The 22,926-nt window shown below is 36.1% G+C and overlaps 1 protein-coding gene across 9 annotated transcripts in view; it reads left to right on the plus strand.

Moving 5' to 3' along the window:
* The window catches only part of KDM4C (lysine demethylase 4C), a 490,870-nt gene that overhangs the window by 291,022 nt on the left and 176,922 nt on the right, over positions 1-22,926 (plus strand). For 7 of the 9 annotated variants that reach the window (XM_057498655.1, XM_057498657.1, XM_057498659.1 and 4 more), the window contains 4 exons: positions 8,589-8,782; positions 11,729-11,967; positions 14,021-14,334; positions 17,355-17,463. In XM_057498655.1, the coding sequence (XP_057354638.1) occupies positions 8,589-8,782; positions 11,729-11,967; positions 14,021-14,334; positions 17,355-17,463 (856 nt within the window). Of the gene's footprint in view, positions 1-8,588; positions 8,783-9,517; positions 11,399-11,728; positions 11,968-14,020; positions 14,335-17,354; positions 17,464-22,926 lie in introns of those variants that run through there. The other 2 variants (XM_036878834.2, XM_036878839.2) reach the window with 2 other exon arrangements.

Consider the following 22,926-nt stretch of genomic DNA (forward strand, 5'->3'; position numbering starts at 1 on the left):
GAAATTTGGTTCTGATATCATACTTCTTTACTATGACTGTAAAATACCTTTTGACCTTCAGGAAACTTTTAAGGCTACTCTCTTCTTTATGTCTATGAGAACAGAACATTCAGGAATTTTCCCTGGGTGTGTATTCTGGGACCCCCAGATCCTTCAAATGTATAGTGAACCTTGACAAAACTCAGGGTTCTCAAGCTTTGCAGACTGGTCTAGGGAAACCAAGGTATGTTTAGGCCTCCTGCAGACCTTGCTTCAGTAATGGATATAAGGACAAAGGAAATGGCCTTTGTACTCTTTATATACTGACTTTGTTGATTAATATTGATTTGAGAATTGAATTTTTTTCCCCTCTGCCCAGTCATTGTAAACGTAATTATATAGTTTACTTTTCATGTACTCTGGTAAAACAGCTTTGACCGATACCATATGAAATTTAATCCTGGAAACGAAAGTGCTGTTCAAATATTATTTTTCAGCTTAATTAGATCTAAATATTTAAAAATTCTGTTTCCTGTATTAAAATAATTCTTTTAAATTGTTACAATAATTACAATAATTTTCTCCCAGAATTATTCATGTAAGAGAGTACATGTGCAAATTAGTAATGATTGAATAAGTACATAGATGAAATTAATCCCTTTTGTGATTGATGGTACATATGACCAAGCAGTGAAGGTCCATTTGGGTGTACAGTGATGGTGTCTAGTTTGTTTCAGAGGTAGGAACTGGCAGGAAATGGGGCATTTTTGTTTTCCTGTTAGTTTCTTGCAAATTTTTTAGCTTTTGGTTAACTATTTTGAAGAATCACATGGCTCTACCATCTTAGAAAAGCAATTCTGTAAAATATAAGTATTTGAGTATACATTGAAATTTAAAAAAATTTCTTTGCATTACAACTGCATTTTAAGTTTAAGTGTTTTGTTTTAAGTGTTTTGAGGACAGAAAAGGGCTAGGGAGATCACTAATCACATTTACAGGTCAGTTGATCAGGTATATTTACATACTTTTTGATTTTGAACTCCTATGAGAAAGCTAGGATAGCAGTTTATATGAAGAAGCCTACTCAGTTTTACCCAACTAATAAGTAGAAGAGCTGTAGTCAGTCCAAGGGTTAGCAAGCAAAGCAATGTGGCTACTGCTTATTAATCATATTAAACATGGCCATATTCATTAATCTGGTGGAATAACCACCAGTATGGACTTTTTAATGTATGACTTCTTTAGCTCAGCATAATGTATATTATATTCATCTACATTCACCACACTGATTCTGAATTTCCCTTTTTGTAATGTACTTAGTTTTGAGCCAGCTAAGCAATACTGGTCTGTCGGAGTACTCCAAAGAGGGTGAAATTTTGTTTGGATATTTATCTGGTGATTTTATGATAAAAGGATGAATGGGCTACAGAAGTAGAATTTTCTACTCACCTTTTGGGATTTATTTAGAGGAATTTCAATATGAACAGATCCCTTTTCATTTTTTACAGCTAATCAGCACATTAAATACTTTTATTCATTATTCATGTTTGGTGAAGCTCCTTCAGCAATTTTTGTAGTATCACATTAGGTTAGGTACTTTAACGAATAGAAGAATATCCTGTCAGTAGAAACTGGATTCACTAACTGCATAATTCATTTATTTTCTAAAATTGTTTTTATATAATGTCTCTTAACAACTATTTAAATTAGGTCATGTTTCTACTAAAATAATTGGTTAAATTACATAAAAATTGAGTGTCTTTTCCATTCGAATGTAGTGCCAGAAAACATTGATCATAAGTACTAGTTTATAAATTTGAGTGCATATTGCAAGATATCTCTCCTCATTCATATTTGCAATGAGAAATAACTAGGCATAAGTGTAGCAGAAAAAGTTTTGTGGTTTCTGGAATTCTATAAATTTAATGAGTTAACAGCATGGTGATTTCCCAGAAAGCTGGGCCTTTCTCTCCTGTAAGTTTGGTATGATTCAGTGGAAACTTACTCTGTTTATATTGGTTGGATGGGTGTCAATAGATATGAGATGAAATAAAAACCAACATTCACAAGTACTAGTGGATTACTAGTAACATGGTTAGTTTACCAGCAGGTTGTTCTTTGCATGTGTAGAAAAAGAATGTTTACTGGTTGGTTGTGACTAATTTGAGAATGAATAAAAGGGTTTAAGACTAGGAAGGAATGAAAGAGATTCATATGTGGTAAATATAGTTCAGTTGGTCAAAAATATGATTAAGGACTCATCATAACCTTGTCAATTTAATACATACTTTAAAGATTACTCTTGGTGCTATATCCCTAACATTGTCTAAACATTTTTTTCAGTGAAGTATCTGAACTTAAGAAGCACTAAATTATCTGTTATTATAAAAAGTAGTATTTTGATTTAGAATGAAATCATGTATTTCAGGCATTGTTACTGATTTTGGGCCTCAATATTTATCACTATCAGTTACGTTCTTGTTAGTAAGAGGTTGCTATACTGAATACTAGTAGTGTGTCTTTGTTACTACTTAATGTAGAAATAATGAATAATTTTGCCTAATTATGTTAATAACACAGTCTTCTTAATTCTTATTGTCAGAGCTAAAGAAAGTGGGTTGTTAGAAAATAGTGAAATGGAAAATCTCTCTTCCCTTTGTTCTTTATGCTGTACTATCTTTGAAAGGGCAACTTGTACCATGCAAACTGTAGGGCTCTCTAAGTTGATTCCATTGAATGTTTGGCATTTTTATAGTTTTTATACATTCTGATATTTTCATAGTTTATATATTTGGAGATGTAAGCCATTTTGCTGTGTGTTGGATAGGAAATGCCTGCTTCTTACTTTATTTCTATTCTGATTTAGCTTTTTGTGACTTGAAGGTAATTAACTGATAACCTTCAAGAGCAATAATTTTTGTGGGGGAGATGGGCTAGATTTTGATAAAAACAGGGTGTTAAAAACCAACTTTTCCAGTTATTGATGGTAATTTCTAAAAGAAATAGGAATTAATATGTTGCTGGTATTTTTAAATGAGTCATTTTTATTGTTAAATGAAATTACAATAATTATTACAGAAAACAGTGTCTTAGAGTATTCTTAGGTTTAGAGACACACTAAATACTCATGCATCAGTAGAAGACATATGTGCTTCATTTGGACACATAAAAATCTTTGAAACAACTTTGCCATCATTGGCTCCTCCCTCTTTTTGATTGACCTAATTAAGTAAAACTGATTTATCCTATGTATTGCACCCTTTTTACAATTGTTAGAAAATTAATAATCTAGAGGAAAGATAGTAATTCTCTTAACATTTTAAATGCTTTTTATCCTCCCTGGGCTATAGTATACTGTGGTATACATCTGTTGGAATTTTATATGTAGAAAAGAACATTTCTACCTATATGTACAGAAAGTTATTACTCTTTATTCCTGCGAATCAAGTAGATATTATCACATATCTTTCAAAATTATATACATGGAGCCATTTAACACCGAACTCTTACACTGAAAAGACCCTACCCCCTCCACTTTTGGATACAGTGAAGATGGCACATGAATTAAACTCCCACCCCAATCATATCCTGCCTTACAGTGGCACCTAGCAGGATTATTTATGTTGTGGCATTTCCCCTCATAATGCTTGACTTCCTACTGGGCCTTCAGTGGGAAGCCAGGGGATTCAGTGTGATCACAGTGCCTGACCAGTGTGGAGCTGGATGTGCACTGCCCTGCTTCCCCCACCGGGACAGTGGCTCAGTCCTCTCATACTATCCCTCAATCCCTGACAAGTCCATGATTGCTCTTAATTCTTCAAAACCAGTGTGCACCTCTCCTTTTCTCCTCTATGTTAGACATGGTAGCCCGATTCTTATTTGCTCAGTTGATTCAACTTATACAATAAGGCAAAATTTAATAACACTAAGAACCCTTATATTCTTGTCAGATTGGTATATATAGCTATTTGTATAAAGCTTATCCTATTTTTTTTAAAACAGGCACTTAGATAACATTTATGACAGTCTAAGCATTTTACAAAAACAAAAAGTTCAATCCTGGTATCATCCCCCTAAGGTAGTTGCCATTGTTATGGCCAGTTTTGCAGATGAGGAAAATGAGGCATGGAGAGGTTCAATAATTTGATGAAGGTTATACAGCTAGTCAGTGGTGACATTGGGGTTTGAATCCAGCCTTTTAAGTATCATACTGTGCTGCATCATGGGTCTTATAGCTCCTCAACAAATTGATATTGTTGTCTTTTTCTCATTTTCTAAGGCGTTATAATCTGAAATAGACTGTTAAAGGGATGATCTAGCATATTTAAAGGAATAATTTACATATTGTTTTTTATAACATTGATTAGATAGTAATTTTTGATGGGTCTACGTTGTTTAGAAAAATTTAACATGACTGTGCTTTTGCATTTAGTTACTGTATCTAATGTAAAACATACAACAGCATTTTTCTACACCCCCAGTATATCAGTTTGTTAAGGCTGCTGTAACTGCCTGAGTAGGTCCTGTTGGCTCAGTCCTCTTATTGCAGCTTTGCTCTTGGAGTTATTCTTTTTCTTCATTTCAAACAGTCTTTGCTCCTTTCCTTCCAGGCTGGCAGCATTTCCGCTGATAAAAAATTTTTAAAAATTTTGTTGCCTCTGTGCAATTCATGAGTGTCCAAGCCATCAGACAAGAAGTTCCTTTGCATTCTTTTCCTGGGTAACCACAATTCCTGGCTTCTGCTGAGATGGTTGATTTGATCCATTGATCGCATGCCTGATCTCCTTAGCAAATATTTGCCCAGCCAAACCATTGACCAGGTCTCCAGAGCATGCTATGTGCATAGGCTAAAAAATTCTCAGACTGGTTCCTTTGGTGTAGCAGTTCTTTCATCATTTTATTTCTTTCTCTCCTAGCTTATGATAAACCACAAAGAGAACAAAGCTGCACTTTTACGTATCCAAGTTCATCACTTACAGGTTTTACCATCCACCGGACAGAAAACAGTTGTGTTACTTCATTACCTTTCTTCCAGGGTGTGATACTATCATACTCTTCATTCCTTCTGGACCCACCAGAAGCACCCTTAACAAAGGTCATTTGTGGCAACAGTATGTTCCTGACTATATTATTCATGACAATAGAAGCTTTCATTACTCTTCTCTTCAAAGTCACTTCCACACTTTTAGATGTTTGTTACAGCAGTACCTCACTTCTCAGTACCAAAATTTGTTTTCTAAGGCTGTATATTAGTGTCCTAGGACTGCTTATAACAAAGCATCACAAACTGGGTGCCTTAAAGCAACAGAAATTTATTGTCTCACAGTTCTGGGTATTATACGCCCCAAATCAAGGTGCTAGCAGGTCTGTCTTCCCTTTGGATCCTTTCTTGCCTGTTCCTCGTGGAAGTTGATCCTTGGTAATCTTTGCCTTGTAGATAAATTACTCCAGTCTGTCCCTCCATCTTCACGTGGCCTTCTCCCCTGAGTGTGTCTCTTCTTTTCTGATAAGGACACCAGTCCTATTGGATTTAGGGTCCATCTTACTCCAGTATGACCTTAAGTAATTACTTCTGCCATAACCCTGTTTTCAAATAAGGTCACATTCTAATGTATTGGGGGCATGCACTTCAACTTGCCTTTTGATGGGGATGTAATTCAACCTGTAACACCAAAATAACAACTATAACAGCCAGATGAAGTGGCTGCTAGGTTTGTCTTAATTTAAGGTATTCTTTCTTTATTTCCTGTCTAATTATCATTTAATTGTTATAGATAGGCCGAAAGGCACATTCATTTCATACACTTTTGCATGTCTTCAAAGCCTTCTTCATCCGTTTGCACATAAAAGCATTTTTTTTTCATAATTAGCCATCCTGTGTGTCACAAATATGTTAGAGTAACACCTCAGTTTGGGTGTTTTAAGTATTAATTTCTTATTTTATCAATCCTATATTATGGTTATAAATGAACTTTCAAATTTTACAATTCAAATGACTTAGTATTTTGTTTTAGAAAGTTGCTTATTTTTAAGCATTTTCATCTTTAAATTAGATTGTTGGTTTTCAGTTTAAATAATGGATAGCATGAATTTGGCTTCCTGGAAGACAGGAACAAATAATCACACCATGAACAGATAGTCATGATTCTGTGTAATAAGTCTTAGGATAGTGAAATAGGGAAGAATTGAATGCATACAGACTGCTGATAATTCTCTTTAAATTTGGACTTAGCATTTTAAACTACTTTATATATTCTTGAAAAGAGCATTAAGAATAGCCATTCTTCATGTTATTTTCATATCAAAAAGTTTGAAAAGTATTACCTATTGTTGGTTATTGTTCTTTATAGCAATATGTAAGTTTCTTTATTTCTAAATGGAACTGTTAACATTTTTCTTTCCTACTAAGAAAGTTATATAATGTGTTCTCTAAATGATCTTTCTCATTTAATCTTCATAGGGGTTTGGAGGAGTGTTATTATTTCTCAGTATTAACAAGAGCAGATTTCTGTATATTGCTGAAGTTTCCTATTTTTGACTCTGAGTCTAATACTGTTCTCTGCATTATTTTGGGCATGTTATGACTCTTTATTTCTGAATATGTAAAATCAAAGATAACAGTTAGTTGAGTGGTAGGCATTGTTCCATGTTTACAACGTGCTCGGAGAGGGGAATGGGAAATGAAAATGTATAAGACAGAATTCTCCCATGCCAAAGAAACTTAGTGTCTATATTGTCCACTGCTTTATTTTTCTTCATGAAGCAAATATTAATAACACTATAAGAAAATAAGAGTTTCTGCTGGTGAGTCTAAACTTCTATTTCTCCCTTTAGTGAAAAGATTGCATCTTAAACCAGAATATCTTTAAATTTCTCAGGATCATTTTCCATATTCCTAAGCCAAGATTGTTGTAGCAAAATGACTTAGAACTCTCTCTGTATACCCAACTAATAATAGAAAGCAGTGGTGTAGATAAATAGTTCTGTATTCAAAGAACAATTGGTACTATTTGCATTGGTGTTTAGGATGAATTTTAGGGATAGCAGAATAGTGAGCAAGAAGGCACCGTAGCAGGATTAAAAGTACTGAGGTAAGGAAGCATATGGCACATTTGGGCTCTGGTGACTATGCTCTTTGGGTTAAAGAGGAATATTCATGTTGACATGCAGTGGGAGAGAAACCTCGGAGTTAAATCTTAGAGTTTTTAAATGCCGAACTCAAGAATTTTGACTCTATTCTAAAGGCAGAGAAGTGTGCTTATACCTTATTGAACTCAGAAATTAAAGAGTGTAAAGTATTTGAGGGAGATTAAAGTGACAGCTGCAAAGATGAATTGGTGCTGGGAGGGACTGCAGGCAGGGAAATCAGTTAGCTTTTTTGGGGTAGGACATTGACAGGGCTAGCACCTTACAGTGAAGCTGGATGAATGCTGGTAGAAGGAATTGATGTAGAAGACATTTTAGAGGAAGAACTAATGGTAGATAATGGCAGGCTGGATTTCTAGGGGGTAGAAGGGATTAGAAAATGTTGACTGAATGTAGGAGAATAGAATTGTGGTATTATTGATAATAGAATGTTTGTTTATAGAGTTGAAGAAGTTGGTTTTAGGCATGTTGAGTGTAAAAAAGTGTTTCCTGAGCTTTCCAATGGTAATACCTGTCAAGATTTGAACTCCATGGAGGGACATTTCAGGCTGGAGATTATTAAAGCTTTGCCCTAATTTGCATGGAGATGATAATTGTATTACCAAAGTATTGAGAGGCTTACTGTTTGAAGGCTGTTGTTGTGTTGACCAGTCTGCCATTGTAAAGGCATATATTAGTTACATCTTTGAGACTGCTTCTTTACCACTATTTGAATGATAATCTGCCCTGTTACATAGAATACTGGCCTAGACACAGTTTAACCTGTGTGAGATCTTCCAAGGAAACTTGTTTTATAAGCTATGACTGCTAAATATATACTCATAATAAGAATCAAAGTCCTAGTGGATTCAGAATGATCTTTTCCTTAAACTTCCCACTTTACACTATTCCTTCCTAGTGGGTATGTTTGTAGTGGTGATGGTGGGTGTTTCACATGATATGCTGTAGAAGAGACTGTTCACTTGCTTCAATTATTGGTTAATTTGTGAGAGTACGTGTGTTAATAAACATAAATGTGATTAAAATAGATCTTGGGGAAAATTTACTTCAACCTATTGGTTAAATTATTCTAATTACATATTCATTGGCTACTTTTGTTCTTTAACCTAGGTTTTCAGCTTTACAGACTTCCCAGCATTTGGCTCACAGACACGTCCATGTGATGGAGTGTGAGCCTTCTGTTTCAGGAAATGCTTTCGGAGTGTGTTTTTCCTTCCAGTTGTTTGCCTGATGAACTCTACAGTGCATTCTAACATCTTATTTTACCATTTATAATGTGAATATATAGGTTGCTAGCTTCATTCAGAAGAAATCAAATTTATCACACACTGAATGTTTGAAAATGTAGAACATCATCTTCAGTTATGTAGTGAGTATTCAAGGATGGTACATTCAAAATAGGACTCTGTGACTGCATGGAGCTAGCGAAGTGTTTAATGTGCTCCAACCCCATTGTGTTTCAGTGCACCTGCAGGAAAGACATGGTGAAAATTTCAATGGATATCTTTGTGAGGAAATTTCAACCAGATAGATACCAGCTTTGGAAGCAAGGAAAGGATATATACACTATTGATCACACAAAGCCTACTCCGGAATCTACCCCTGAAGTAAAAGCATGGCTGCAGAGGAGAAGGAAAGTAAGAAAAGCATCCAGGAGGTAATGATCCCTTCCCAACCCCATCCGATTTATACTTCCTCTGTTAAAATGGGTCATTGACTGTGAAATTCTCAAAAAGACTATTTTCATTTGCTTGTTTCTTGTTTATTCTACGTTTACTTAATATGCTACTGAAAATTTAAGGGAAAGTAATTTTAGTTCTTGAGAAGAATAATAAATAAATAGAACTTAGGAAGGGATACACATTGTCTTTGAGAATATTCCTGAAGTTGCTATATGTGGCAGATAGAGCAAGGGGGTCTAGAACCTCTTAGACTCCTTATGGTAATGAATTTGAGGTTGCATTTTTACTCTCTGTTCATCTCCATATTTCTGTCAACTTCAAAACTTGATTTCCAACTGTTTTGTTTTGCTACTGATTTTCTTTCTGACTTTGGTAGTTTTCTTCTTCATTTGTCAGATATCTAAGATACTACTTTTCTCATCAGGGTGCCTGTATTTTGCTGCATTTATACACTTGGTTTTATTCTTTACAAGCTGTAAAGCAGAGCATGTGCTGGTTATCCCTGTTAACTTATCCTACATTTCGTTTTTGTGACCAGGGCCATTTCAAAAGCTTTTAGGCCTATTGTGGGCATTTCACTGTTTTAAAACCCATTGAATTGGGTGTGGGTTATATTGCTCAGGTCCTCAGGCAACCTTCTTAGGCTCTTATATTTTCCAGGTTTATATTACATTTTTACTCTCCAATATTACTCATTGTTTTTCTTTCAGATTGTAAAAGTAATATTTGGGCATTGGAGAAAATTTGTAAAATAAGGAAAAGAATAATGAAGGAATCCCAAATCACCCATAACCTCACACTCCAGAGATAACCAGTGTTAACATTTTGTATATATCCTTTACATATATATTTATTACATGTTATATATTATATACCTTTCCAAAATTGGGGCCATGCTCTATTAACAATTTGATGACCAGTTTTGTGAGTGTTTTTTCATGTAATTGAGTAATTTGCTATAGCATAATTTTTAATGCCTGCATGTATTTAACTAATCTCCTATATTTGGACCTGTAGCTTGTTTTCAGTTTTTTGCTGTTAACTAAATAACACTAATTTTCAGTCTTTGCCCACACTCTTGATGCTTATTTTCTTAGGCTCTTTCTTTCCCCTGACATATATTTTCTGCTATTTTAGAATGGTAGTGAGTGGAGGAGCCTTAAACATGGATCAAACTTTCACATTCTATAACAGATATACCTGAAGCACAAAATTAGTTAATAGCTGAACTAAAACTCACTGTTCTTATTTCACCCTGTAGTTTACAGTAGTGATTTGCAAACTATCAGTTTTCAAATCTATTTAGTATGGTTAGGAACAACATTTTAAAATTAAGAAATAGAATAAAAGGTATCATAACCCTTCACATGTAGTAAAGGTAAGTATTAATTCATGGCATGTGTGAGCATGTGTGTGTCTTGTGTCACTACTTAAAATACATCTTACTATGGGTTGCATTCTGCAAAGTTTGGGAAACACTTTAGAGAGTCAATGCCAGTAGAGCTAACTGTAGGAGGAGGCAATAGTCAAGCTTGAGTTCTGAAGAAACACCAGTAGACCATCTTAAGAATTGTTCTTTAATGGACAGAAAACACAGTACAGTAATTAGGTTTATGATCTGGTCTCCTAGTTACTAACCACAGTGGTCATTTGGGTTGATGGAGAACGTAGATCTATGGTTCTGAACAAGAAGATTTAAAGTGCCTTTCAGTAGGTTTCAAATAAACAATGGACTTCACTCACCCTGTTAGAAAGTTTCATGTTAAGGGGCTTGTTGATTATGCTGTCTTGTGTCTCAGTCATAGAGTTGCTGATCTCCCTTAATAAACTATCTAGAAAATCTAATGAAGGGAATGATACATTGAAATCTTAAAGAGATATTAGCCATCTTATTTCACATGGGCCATGCTGTTCATAATGTGAAGATATTCTGCAGTTTTTACATTGGCCAGTGCATGGTTCTCAACAAAAGTGATAATGGTGTTGATGTTACCTGTACGTTACTGCTAACAGCAAGCTGAAGCTAAGTTAGATAGGTTATCACTGGTTGCTCCTCCCTGATCTCAGATCTCTGCTCTACCTGACTTCCTATGGTACTTACTGTTGTGTTTTATTGCATTTATATGTGTATGTGTGAGTTTGGACAATTAAATGCCTGTTGCTTTGATTTGAGTTTTAATTTTTCTTGAATGAAAATATTAGAAATGTTGTATCTTATACAAAAGGCATCTATGACAAAGCTATTAAGTGATCGCTCGAAAATACTAAGAGGAAAAAAGTAAAAGTGGTGTCCACTCTGAAAACAATAAGTTGATATAAAATGTTAAATCCATACAGTTAGCCTTCTTCTTCTCTTAATTCCTTTAGCTATTGATGATTTGGCATTTAATTTTAATGATTTTCATGCACATTTCAGAATTTTATGAAAGGAAAGTGTGGTCACTAGTTCACCTTAGAATGTAAATAATCGACTCAGATTTTAACAGGATCTCCTCATTTCCTTTTCCTTTATTTATTATCTAAAAATATATTTGGTTTATTGATTTGATTCTCTCCCATGCCATAATTTTTCAGTTTATTTTCATTTTTTATTTTATTCTGTATATATTTTCATTTTATTATTTTCAGATTTCTTTTAATATTATAACATTTTAGCAATGGCATTTTCCCCACTAATGTTTAATAATCAATTATTCATAATTGTTTTAATTTTAATTTTTAGTAAATTGTAACTAAAACTGTTGCTAGATTTCAGTTTCCAATTTAATCTATTAATTATGAAGATTATCTCTGCATAATGATTTAAAAACTGTGAGTTTTTTCTTTTACTTGATTAAGTGAAAATAACATTTGTATTGGTATGTGTTTTATCCTGTCCATGGCAAGTATTCTGCTCTGACCACAGCTCTTCCTGTTAATAGCTCCCAGTGTACAAGTTCTCACTCAAAGAGGCCTAAGAGTGAGGAGGATGAGGAAGTCTCAGCTGCAGTCAGTGGGGCAGAGGGCCCCACTCCCGACCCAGACCAGGACGACCTCAAGGTCAGGAACAAGCCGGAAGGAGCCTCGAAGCTGGGGAACACAGAAGCACCTTCTGAAGAAGAGGCCTCTGCTAGCAGGATGCAGCTGGCTCAGAATTCACCCGGTAATACCCGACTGTCAGGTGAGAAACCTGCTGATTGTGCTTCACATAGAAGTTGCAGGTGGTTGATGATCTAATATCTTAAATCTTTGTCCATTGGGATAGACATCTTATTTTTCCACATAGCTTAACCAATAAGGTCTCTAAAGTCATGGAGGGAAAACCAGGAGGCCAAGTGAGTGTCAGGAACAAGTCAGGAACAATGCTGCTACGTGTAATGGAACTGAGATGAACAGCCAGCAGTGCCTGTTTCGGTTAATAAAGAGAAGATTCTACAATGCATTTTTTTGAGGGGGTGCAACTCAATATACAATATACAATACATTCTTGGAAAGCTTTTTTTGAATTCACATGGAACAGAGAAAACCAATTATAGATAATTCTTTGCAGATACCTAGCTTTTGACTTACTATAGGAGGAAAATAAATATTAAGGTTTTAAAAAAGAACAAGAAAATCATTCAGCCTTGTGAAATGGTATGTATAGTCAGTCCTCTGGCTGTTTCTCTATACTAAAGTTATTGTCTGTAAGCCTCAGCTACTTTGCTTTTTTCCCCTTTTATAGCATATTTCTCTGAAACTGCTTTAATGCTTTGCCTGTTTAATATTTGTGGAAGCTTCTGTCCTTTTACCAATCGATAAAAGCTTGTTTGGCAATTCCTCTCTTCCTTTCTACCCCTCTTGCAGTCTGTCCTTCGGTTGTGGGGCTCCCCTGGGTCTGGCCACCTGCCCCTACTGGTTCAGGGCACCATTTGTCTGGCACCTGGGTTGTTGCAGAAAGGGAGTACTCCCTGGTTTGCCAGTGTCCACTCCAGTTACCCACATCAACCCTCCATATGGCTGTGGTAGTGATCCTTCTAGAAGACCTAGGTTAGGTTCTGTCCCTACCTGTTTTTTATTTTTATTCCACTTACAGTAAAAGAAATAAGTCCATATCATAGTCCTAATTGATCTGATCCTTGCCTGCTTCTCCAGCTTCATTACCTTTTGCTCTTGAAATATCTGTGTTAATAGCGTTTAAATCATAGATTTCTTTTTCAGCCAATTCATGCTTTATTGGAGAGCTAGACAAATAAACATATAATTACAACGCTTGTGTTGGGTACCATGGTAGAGATGGCTTAGGGTGTTGGTGTTACAACAAAGAAAAAACCAAAACAGATAGGAGGCTGGACTGGTCTTGTTTCTTGGAGTAGGTGATGGCTGAATTGATTTGTGATGGATGGAAAGAAGATTGCAAGGAGGAGAAGGTAGGGAAGGAAGAAAAGCAGTTCAGAGATCACAGATGGGTAGTGTGTATGGGTATTTCTTTCCTGTCCCTCACCATAGCGTTTATCAACTTTAATTGATGAGCTACTTTAGGAACTTAATTAACTGCTGAATGAATTATTGGAAGTTTAGGCTAAGGGCATTAAATTTTATCACTTTGGCACTACATGGTTCCTTGCATTTTGATCTCAGGTTTTGACACCTTAAGAACACTTAAGTAGAAGGCTTGGCTGGGTTCAGTATCAGAGCTAGTGTGTGACAGGTGAAATGATGCCTGTGTGTATCTGTGTGTGTCTGTGTGCATGGGAGGGAGAAGGGCACATAGAGAGGGCAATGGAAAGGATGTGCTTGTGATATTCTTTTCCCTTTATATGCTGTCAGTTTGATACAGGATTAGTGTAGAAAGTAATTTTTTGGGGGTCTGCACAATCCTTCTTGTGTTCTTTACACACATCCTCTGAGCTGGAATGTTTTATCAATAGCTCTTAGCATCATATGTTAGAATATAATTCTTATTTTTAGAAAGGTTTCAAATTGCTATTGTTTTTGATAATTATTGCTCTTACCCTGGCTTTTGATATTGGTCTATAGAAGAACCTCTCTTTAATCCCTTGTCAGTAAGGGTATTTTTTTTGCCAGACTCCAAGGTCTCACCATGTGGTGCTTTGGTAACCTTTTTCACTCATATCTGTAGGAGTTTAGACGGGGAGTGGGAAGACAGAAATTTGGTTGAGAATAGCTTAACAGTTCTACTTGGTCATAATACAATGCAAGATTTATTAACAGTCTTTTGTTTTACTCCTCAGGAAATAGCTGCATAAGCACATCTCTAACAGAGGAAATAAAAACTGAGGATGACCGAGCCTATGCTGTAATCCCACCTTTGAATCCCAGTGAGGCTGATGATTCCATATCTAGTGGCCATGTGAAGTTTGAGGAATCAGAGCCACCCAAGCTTCCTTGGCCAAAGTCACCTGAGTCATGGTCCTCGGTGGCAGAGAGTAACAGTGTGTTGACAGAGGCAGAAGAGAGTGATGTGGAGAGCCGCGGGAGTGGCCTTGAACATGGTGAAGTCCCAGCAGTCCCCACTGGAGAGAGAAATGGCTTCAAAGTCCCCAGTGTACGTGGCAGTGTTCGTTTTTACTGTATTTATTGTATGGCATGAACACTTTCTGAAAACAGCATGTTGTGCATTGAAGTCTTGCTTTAGGGCAGAAATAACATTTCATATTTATGGGGCTTAATCATATTTCCTTTGATACCTGGGAGGTAAGTCTTCTGTGAGCTCAGGCCCACATGGTGATAATTCAGAGTCTGGAACTTTTGGCCACATGTTGGAGGTTAATTTCCTTCCTTTTTAAATTTTTCTAAAATTATACTCGTCATTTTGAGATAATTATAGATTCATAGGCAGTTGTAAGAAGTAATAGTACAGAGAGATTCTGTGTACCGTTTCCCCCAGTGGAAAACTGTAGTAGGTTGTCATAACATGTTGACATTGATACAGTTAAGATACAGAATAGTTCTATTACCTACAATATTAACTAGGCTGGAAATGATTCATCTGCAGGACTTTGACCTCCTGCCAACAGTTAATACCAATGGGTCCCAGGCTTTCCACAGCCTCTATTTTAACATCAGGGCTCACCTGGTCAGGCTTGCCCTTGACTTTCTCCTCATGGACTCTAATTCTGGGACTAAGCTGACCTTTCTGGTCCTGCCCACTGCCAGAAACAGGCCTCTTGCCTCTTGGAAAACTCATGACCCCTTTGGATTGCCAATCTCTCCATTCTCTCTCTTTTCATAGGGCCTCCCTGTTTCTTGTAGAATATTAAAGTCATATGTTTTCAGCATAAACTGTCACTGTTACTGTAAGATTATGACAGATTAGGAAAGCTCTATGTGTAGTGATTGTCAAATTCAGTAACTTCTTTTGATCTATACAAATCAATGAGGGGATTCAAGTGGATGAGTAAGGGGAGTCTCAATTGTTTGAGCTGATAAATTGAGCTGCCTGCTGAACCCACTTCTTGATTGCTCCCTCTCATTTCAACTCATCACAGGTTCACATCTTTGAGCAACAAGGGAGATTAGATAAGGAAATGCACTTGGAATACTCTGTTTATAAGCAGTTAAAAAGTATCAAAAGATAAATTTTCTGATTTGATCCAATACTTCTGTTATTTTATACATAGTTGTTCATCCTACTGCTATAAAATATTTATCAAAATATATGAGGAATAGATAAATATGGTCTAATTTATTTGAAAAGATGGCTAAGAGAAATTTGAAAATAATATATACACATATGAGTTAAAAAACTTCACACCATAATTTCATGTAGAGATTAAGTATAGCTGAGCACAAGCACATAGTGGGATCTTTTGTGAAATGGTGAGTCAAATGCCTTTTTAAATTATATTTAGTCACATTCTTTAAACTGGAATAGAACCACAAGTACCTTTTCCATTTCCTTGCTTTTGGTGGAGACGATTTTATCCTCAATGCTTTTAGCCTTCATCTTCATCATTACCCTGAACAGACGGCCCTTGTGGGAAAGCACATGCTGTTGAGGTTGGGTGACTGGTTTGCCCCTTCTCAGAAACAGCCATATGGTAGTCTTTTCTCATACCTTAGTGTTGGACGGTCCTTCTAGGTAGTACATATCAGTTCTTTTTGTGTAGCTCTGACCAGTGATTCTTAGTTTTAACTGTAATGCTCTGTGTAGCAGTGAGCTTTAGTCAGTTTTCCCAAGAAATATTGTTATATTTTGAACATTGTCTCTCTGCCTATCTATAACTGGGCTCCATGTTCTCTCTGGAATACCCCAAATATATTCATACTTTACATGCTATTCCTGCTGCCCCAGATAGTCCTTGCCTAGAGAGCTCAATGTATTCTCCCTCACTGCACTCAAGTCTCCATTCAAATGTCTCTTTGTCAGAATGGCCACTCCCCATCTCTTTCCCTTCCTTCTCCTGTTTTTTTCCTCCTTTTTATCACATATTTACTTATTGCCTGATAAATACATATTCTTGCTTATTTATTATTTGTGCCCTTCCCCCTCTATAATGCACTCTCCTTTGAAAGCAGGGACCTGGCATAGCATTTCCGGCATGTGTCAGCTTTCAGAACAGGGTTGCACATATTAAGAGCCTAATAAGTAGTTCTGGTAGTTGACTGAGTTATAATTCCCCACGTTAATTTTTAGCTATTGTAGGCCACAGATAAATCTTAGTTGTATTACTTGCTATCCTTTCCCCACCCCCAGCTTTGATTAGAATGTTCTCACCCATTTACTTATAATCTTGTTTAGTGTCAGGTGCTTCTTCTCATTACTGGGAAATTTTTGAGACTTCTTTCCTAGTCAACTGTTGATACAAACCCATTAGTTTTAGACTCACTGCTTCCCCCCCAACTTTTTTTTTTTCTTTTTGGATTGCATGGGCCAGAAGTACGTGTTAAGTTCTGTCTGGAAGATGTCAGGGTACACATGATTTGTTTCCTTTTCCTTTGAAGGGAAAATGTAGCTTGAAGAGCCCACCACAAAAGAGTTTATATGAAATTTAAGAGGTATCAAGATAATAGTAATGTGCCATATTAAAAAGAGAAAAAAACTTTTGAATTCTTGTTTGATCCTCAGAGAAGCAGTGATTCATTTCTGCAAGAAAGGTAGTTTACAGCTCAACTTGGTAGCACTGCTTTCTGTGTGAGTACAAAAAGCAAAATAACCACATATTCACATGGGACCAGCGTAGAGGTGTCCAAATGCCATGGCCCTAAATTGTTATGAATGTATATTCCTAAATTTAGGTTAGTTTTAAGCAACTTTTGCAAACTTGCTAATAGCTTAGTAAATTGCAGTCCTGATAAACCTACTCTGCATCATAGATAGTGTTTTTAACATGAGGTGGAAGGACACTTAATTGACCAGTTGGTAAGATAACAAATAGAGTGGATGCCTATTTCTTTTGACTTGAAGATTTAAATTTCTTTTAACAGGAACTAATTCCCCAGAAGGTAAATAAGTACAAGAGTTCTTCATAATTAAATTGTTGTAGATTATTATGAACGATAGTTTTTTGTTTAAAGTAAGTCTTTAACTGTGGGCGTTTCTCCCCCATTTTTGTTCTTAACCAGAGAATAGAGGGAGAAACCAAAACTGCTAAAAGTTGGCGCCACCCACTTAGTAAGCCTCCAGCAAGATCTCCAATGACTCTGGTGAAGCAACAGGCAGCAAGTGATGAAGGTGAGCTTGTGATGTTTTTAGCATTTATTCTGTATATAATGTATAGTATTCATTATTTATTCTGTATTTATTCTGTTATTTTGTTGTATTTCAGAATACAGAATAAATTCAGTATTTATTCTGTTAGTTTGTTGTAACAAACTTTTTAAAGAAATTGCTTGGTAGAGAGGAAATTTGACCCAGTTGCAAATAAGTATCATAAGGAGATCATAGGTAATAAATAGTTTACAGGTGAAAGGAATTTGGATTTTAAGGATAAATACCTGCTTCAGATATTCTAGCCATGTTCCTAGAGAAAATTGTCCCATTTTACATCATGGGATAAAACTGGCCTTTCCTGACATTCACTTTATGTTAATCTAAAAGCTGAGAATCAGTTCTCTAAAGTTGTCATGGAATTAATATGCATTGTCTTTATTTTTAACTCAAATCCTTTAAATTTATTAACATCATCTTGAGTAAGAAACTCTGTGCAATACTTTCATAACCTGTTATACCTGGTGTGTGGTGAAACAGCCTTTCTCCTTTTCTACATTTTACTGACATGGCTTGATGTGAAGTAGTTACATTTACAACCAGTTGCTTTTACTGAATGTAATATTTATGTTTCTTTTACCTGGCTGCCCTTTTTTTAAACCTCTCTTTTTCCAAAAATGTCTTTGTGTTGCTTTCAATTAAAAATCAGACCACTGACCAGTTATTCTTTTCTTACAAGTGTCTCTTATCATCATCAGGGCCTTATTTTTTTCCATCTTTAAAAGATCAATTCAAGTAACTTTTCTGTAAAGATTCCTTTTTTGAGATCATCTCTTTTACTGGTGCAAATTGTTAATTAAGGTCATGTGTCTGGAAGGATGCTGTCAAGGGAGTAATACGAATCTTGGGTTTGAGTTTTTATTTAGTTTAAATATATTTATCAGAGGAGACCTCTGCAGCAGATTTTTTCTTTTTATTCACTGTCTGCTTTTATACCCCATGTTTAGTTAGAAGAGAAGGTCATAAGTGTAGGGATCATAATGAGGGTAGCAGTTTCTATAACACTAGTCTAAGGTAGAATTCTGCCTCTTGTAATTGAAGAATGAAACATTTGTTTTTATTTCCACATATCATTATGTTAAGTACTTCTTTCTCCTACTTCATCATACCCAAAACAGACCGTTTTCCCCTTAGTGTCAAGATAAAGAACAATTCTGTGTAAAGTAATTGATATTTTACATACATTACTTGAGAATTTTAGTTACCTTTCCCCATCATGGCCTGTATTTAGCATAGCTTTTTGGAAGAAATTGTGCTAAGGTAGCACATAAAGAAAACTGCTTTGTCCTGTGTCCCTTTTCTCCCAAGTAGTTAATTTTGACGTGGGCCATGGTAAATTGGCCCAGAGTTTCTCCATAGAGAGCAGTCCTAATTTCCATCAGTGTGGCCAGCAAAATTTATAAGTGATTTGATTTAACTAAGTATCGAAGGCTTGAAGTTCAGCGTCTTGCTGAAACACTGGTCAGTGTAGCTTTGCAGCAGTCCCACTCTCTGTTTCAATATGTTAAGGATTTCTGGGGTCCTCTGGGGATTTTTGTGAGTTGAAAAGAAAAATCAGAGAATTTTCCTGATAGCTAAAGATTTTTACAAGATTCCAAACTGACTCTTGGATAATATTCTGTATCCTGGAGTTAATTATTTATATATTGGGCACTTGAATGTTACCTCAGCCTTTGCCTCTGTGTTTTGTGCATTTGTAAGTGAATGAGCATCATCAGTACTAGAAAGGGATGAACAAGGAATTGGGTCTTACTGGGATCACATGACCCCAAATCTAGCTTCTTTGGGGAATTTTCTACCCTAGTTACTGGGCTCCTTTTGCTCTTTTCATACAGAATTAGGTGTGTGTGCCAGACAGGAGTATAACTAGATTATAGCATCTGAGAAATTAGGTCTCTAAACAGCAATCAGTGCCTCTCTACTGGTGAAAGAACTTTTCTCTATTAAAGTTAGAATTTGACTTCCTAACAAAAAAACAGCAAAGGGAAAAATGATTGTGATTCAGTATGTCTGGGATCTTCTGTGCAGCTGGAGATAGAGTTACCTCTGAGATGCCCTACTCAAAGGACAGTACAGTGGCTCTTTGATACTCGAATGGCCTCACCCTGTAGAGGTCATTCTGGTTGCTGGTGGTCTAGTAATTACAGGATCAATGAGGATTTCTTGACTGTCAGCCTCTACTTTCATGTAAGATTTCCCATGCTTAGCACCAAAACATGGGTCGATGGTGGTAGAACAGAGAGGGCTACATAAGAAAAGAAGATGTTTAGAAAACAGCTTTTCTTTTTCATAAAAACTAGTATCTAATTCTTTTTTTGTTTTGGTAGAAAAAACCTTAAATTAAATATATATATATATATATATATATGTATACACATTATTTGTAATTTATGAGAAATTACTAACCTGCCTTTGGTTTTCTTTCTTTTTTTTATTCATTTTGTTATCATTAATCTACAATTACATGAATAACATTATGTTTACTAGACTCCCCTCTTCACCAAGTCCCCCCCACAAACCTCATTGCAGTCACTGTCTATCAGCGTAGTAAGATGCTGTAGAAACACTACTTGTTTTCTCTGTGTTGCACATCCCTCCCTATGCGCCCCCCCCCCAGATTATACATGCTAATCGTAAGGCCTCCTTTCTTTTTCCCTACCCTTATCCCTCCCTTCCCACCCATCCTCCCCAGTTCCTTTCCCTTTGGTAACTGTTAGTCCATTCTTGGGTTCTGTGATTCTGCTGCTGTTTTGTTCCTTCAGTTTTTCTTTGTTCTTACACTCCACAGATGAGTGAAATCATTTGGTACTTGTCTTTCTCTGCTTGGCTTATTTCACTGAGCATAATACCCTCTAGTTCCATCCATGTTGTTGCAAATGGTAGGATTTGTTTTCTTCTTATGACTGAATAATATTCCATTTTGTATATGCATCACATCTTCTTTATCCCTTCATATACTGATGGACACTTAGGTTGCTTCCATTTCTTGGCTATTGTAAATAGTGCTGCGATAAACATGAAACGCATCTGTCCTTTTCAATCTGGGCTGCTGCATTCTTAGGGTAAATTCCCAAAAGTGGAATTCCTGGGTCAAATGGTATTTCTATTTTGAGCTTTTTGAGGAACCTCCGTACTGCTTTCCACAATGGTTAAACTAATCTACATTCCCACCAGCAGTGCAGGAGGTTTCCCCTTTCTCCAAAACCTCGCCAACATTTGTTGTTGTTTGTCTTTTGGATGGTGGTGATCCTTACTGGTGTGAGATGATATCTCATTGTGGTTTTAATTTGCATTTCTCTGATGAATAGTGATGTGGAGCATCTTTTCATGTGTCTGTTGGCCATCTGAATTTCTTCTTTGGAGAACTGTCTGTTCACCTCCTCTGCCCATTTTTAATTGGATTATTCACTTTTTGTTTGTTGAGGTGCATGAGCTCTTTATATATTTTGGGTGGCAATCCTTTATCGGATCTGTCATTTATGAATATATTCTCCCATACTGTAGGATGCCTTTTTGTTTTATTGATGGTGTCCTTTGCTGTATAGAGGCTTTTCAGCTTGATATAGTCCCACTTGTTCATTTTTGCTTTTGTTTGCCTTGCCCTGGGAGATATGTTCATGAAGAAGTTGCTCATGTTTATGTCCAAGAGATTTTTGCGTATGTTTTTTTCATAAAACATAAAAGAGTTTTATGGTTTCATGAGTTACATTCAGGTCTTTGATCCATTTGGAATTTACTTTTGTGTATGTGGCTAGAGAGTGATCCAGTTTCATTCTCTTACATGTAGCTGTCCAGTTTTGCCAGCACCATCTGTTGAAGAGACTGTCATTTCCCCATTGTATGTCCATGGCTCCTTTATCATATATTAATTGACCATATATGTTTGGGTTAATGTCTGGAGTCTCTATTCTGTTCCACTGGTCTGTGGCTCTGTTTTTGTGTCAGTACCAGATTGTCTTGATTACTGTGGCTTTGTAGTAGAGCTTGAAGTTGGGGAGTGAGATCCCCCCCACTTTATTCTTCCTTCTCAGGGTTGCTTAGGCCATTTGGGGTCTTTGGTGTTTCCATATGAATTTTTGAACTATTTGTTCCAGTTCGTTGAAGAATGCTGTTGGTAATTTGATAGGGATTGCATCAAATCTGTATACTGCTTTGGGCAGGATGGCCATTTTGATGATATTAATTCTTCCTAGCCAAGAGCATGGGATGAGTTTCCATTTGTTAGTGTCCTCTTTAATTTCTCTTAAGAGTGTCTTATAGTTTTCAGGGTATAGGTCTTTCACTTCCTTGGTTAGGTTTATTCCTAGATATTTTATTCTTTTTGCTGCAATTGTGAATGGAATTGTTTTCCTGATTTCTCTTTCTATTAGTTCATTGTTAGTGTATAGGAAAACCACAGATTTCTGTGTGTTAATTTTGTATCCTGCAACTTTGCTGTATTCCGATATCAGTTCTAGTAGTTTTGGAGTGGAGTCTTTATTATGTACAATATCATGTCATCTGCAAATAGTGACAGTTTAACTTCTTTACCAATTTGGATTCTTGTATTTCTTTGTTGTGTCTAATTGCTGTGGCTAGAACCTCCAGTACTATGTTTAATAACAGTGGGGAGAGTGGGCATCCCTGTCTTGTTCCCGATCTCAGAGAAATCTCAGGGTTGAGATTTTGTCAAATGCTTTTTCAGCATCTATGGAGATGATCATGTGGTTTTTGTCCTTCTTTTTGTTTATGTGGTGGATGATGTTGATGGATGCTTGCATTCCTGGGATGAATCCCACTTGGTCATGGTGTATGATCCTTTTGATGTATTTTTGAATTCGGTTTGCTAATATTTTGTTGAGTATTTTTGCATCTATGTTCATCAGGGATATTGGTCTGTAATTTTCTTTTTTGGTGGGGTCTTTTCCTGGTTTTGGTATTAGGGTGATGTTGGCTTCATAGAATGAGTTGGGGTGTATTCCCTCCTCTTCTATTTTTTGGAAAACTTTAAGGAGAATGGGTATTATATCTTCTGTGTATGTCTGATAAAATTACGAGGTAAATCCATCTGGCCTGGGAGTTTTGTTCTTGGGTAGTTTTTGATTACCACTTCAATTTCTTTGCTGGTATTTGGTCTGTTTAGATTTTCTGTTTCTTCCTTGGTCAGTCTTGGAAGGTTATATTTTTCTAGGAAGTTGTCCATTTCTTCTAGGCTTTCCAGCTTGTTAGCATATCGTTTTTTGTAGTATTCTCTAATAATTCTTTGTATTTCTGTGGGGTCCATCATGATGTTTCCTTTCTCGTTTCTCATTCTGTTGATGTGTGTTGATTCTCTTTTTCTCTTAATAAGTCTGGCTAGAGGCTTATGTATTTTGTTTATTTTCTCAAAGAACCATCTCTTGGTTTCATTGATTTTTGTCTATTGTTTTGTTCTTCTCAATTTTATTT

This window comes from Manis pentadactyla, chromosome 3 (assembly GCF_030020395.1).
Source record: "Manis pentadactyla isolate mManPen7 chromosome 3, mManPen7.hap1, whole genome shotgun sequence".
Lineage (NCBI taxonomy): Eukaryota > Metazoa > Chordata > Mammalia > Pholidota > Manidae > Manis > Manis pentadactyla.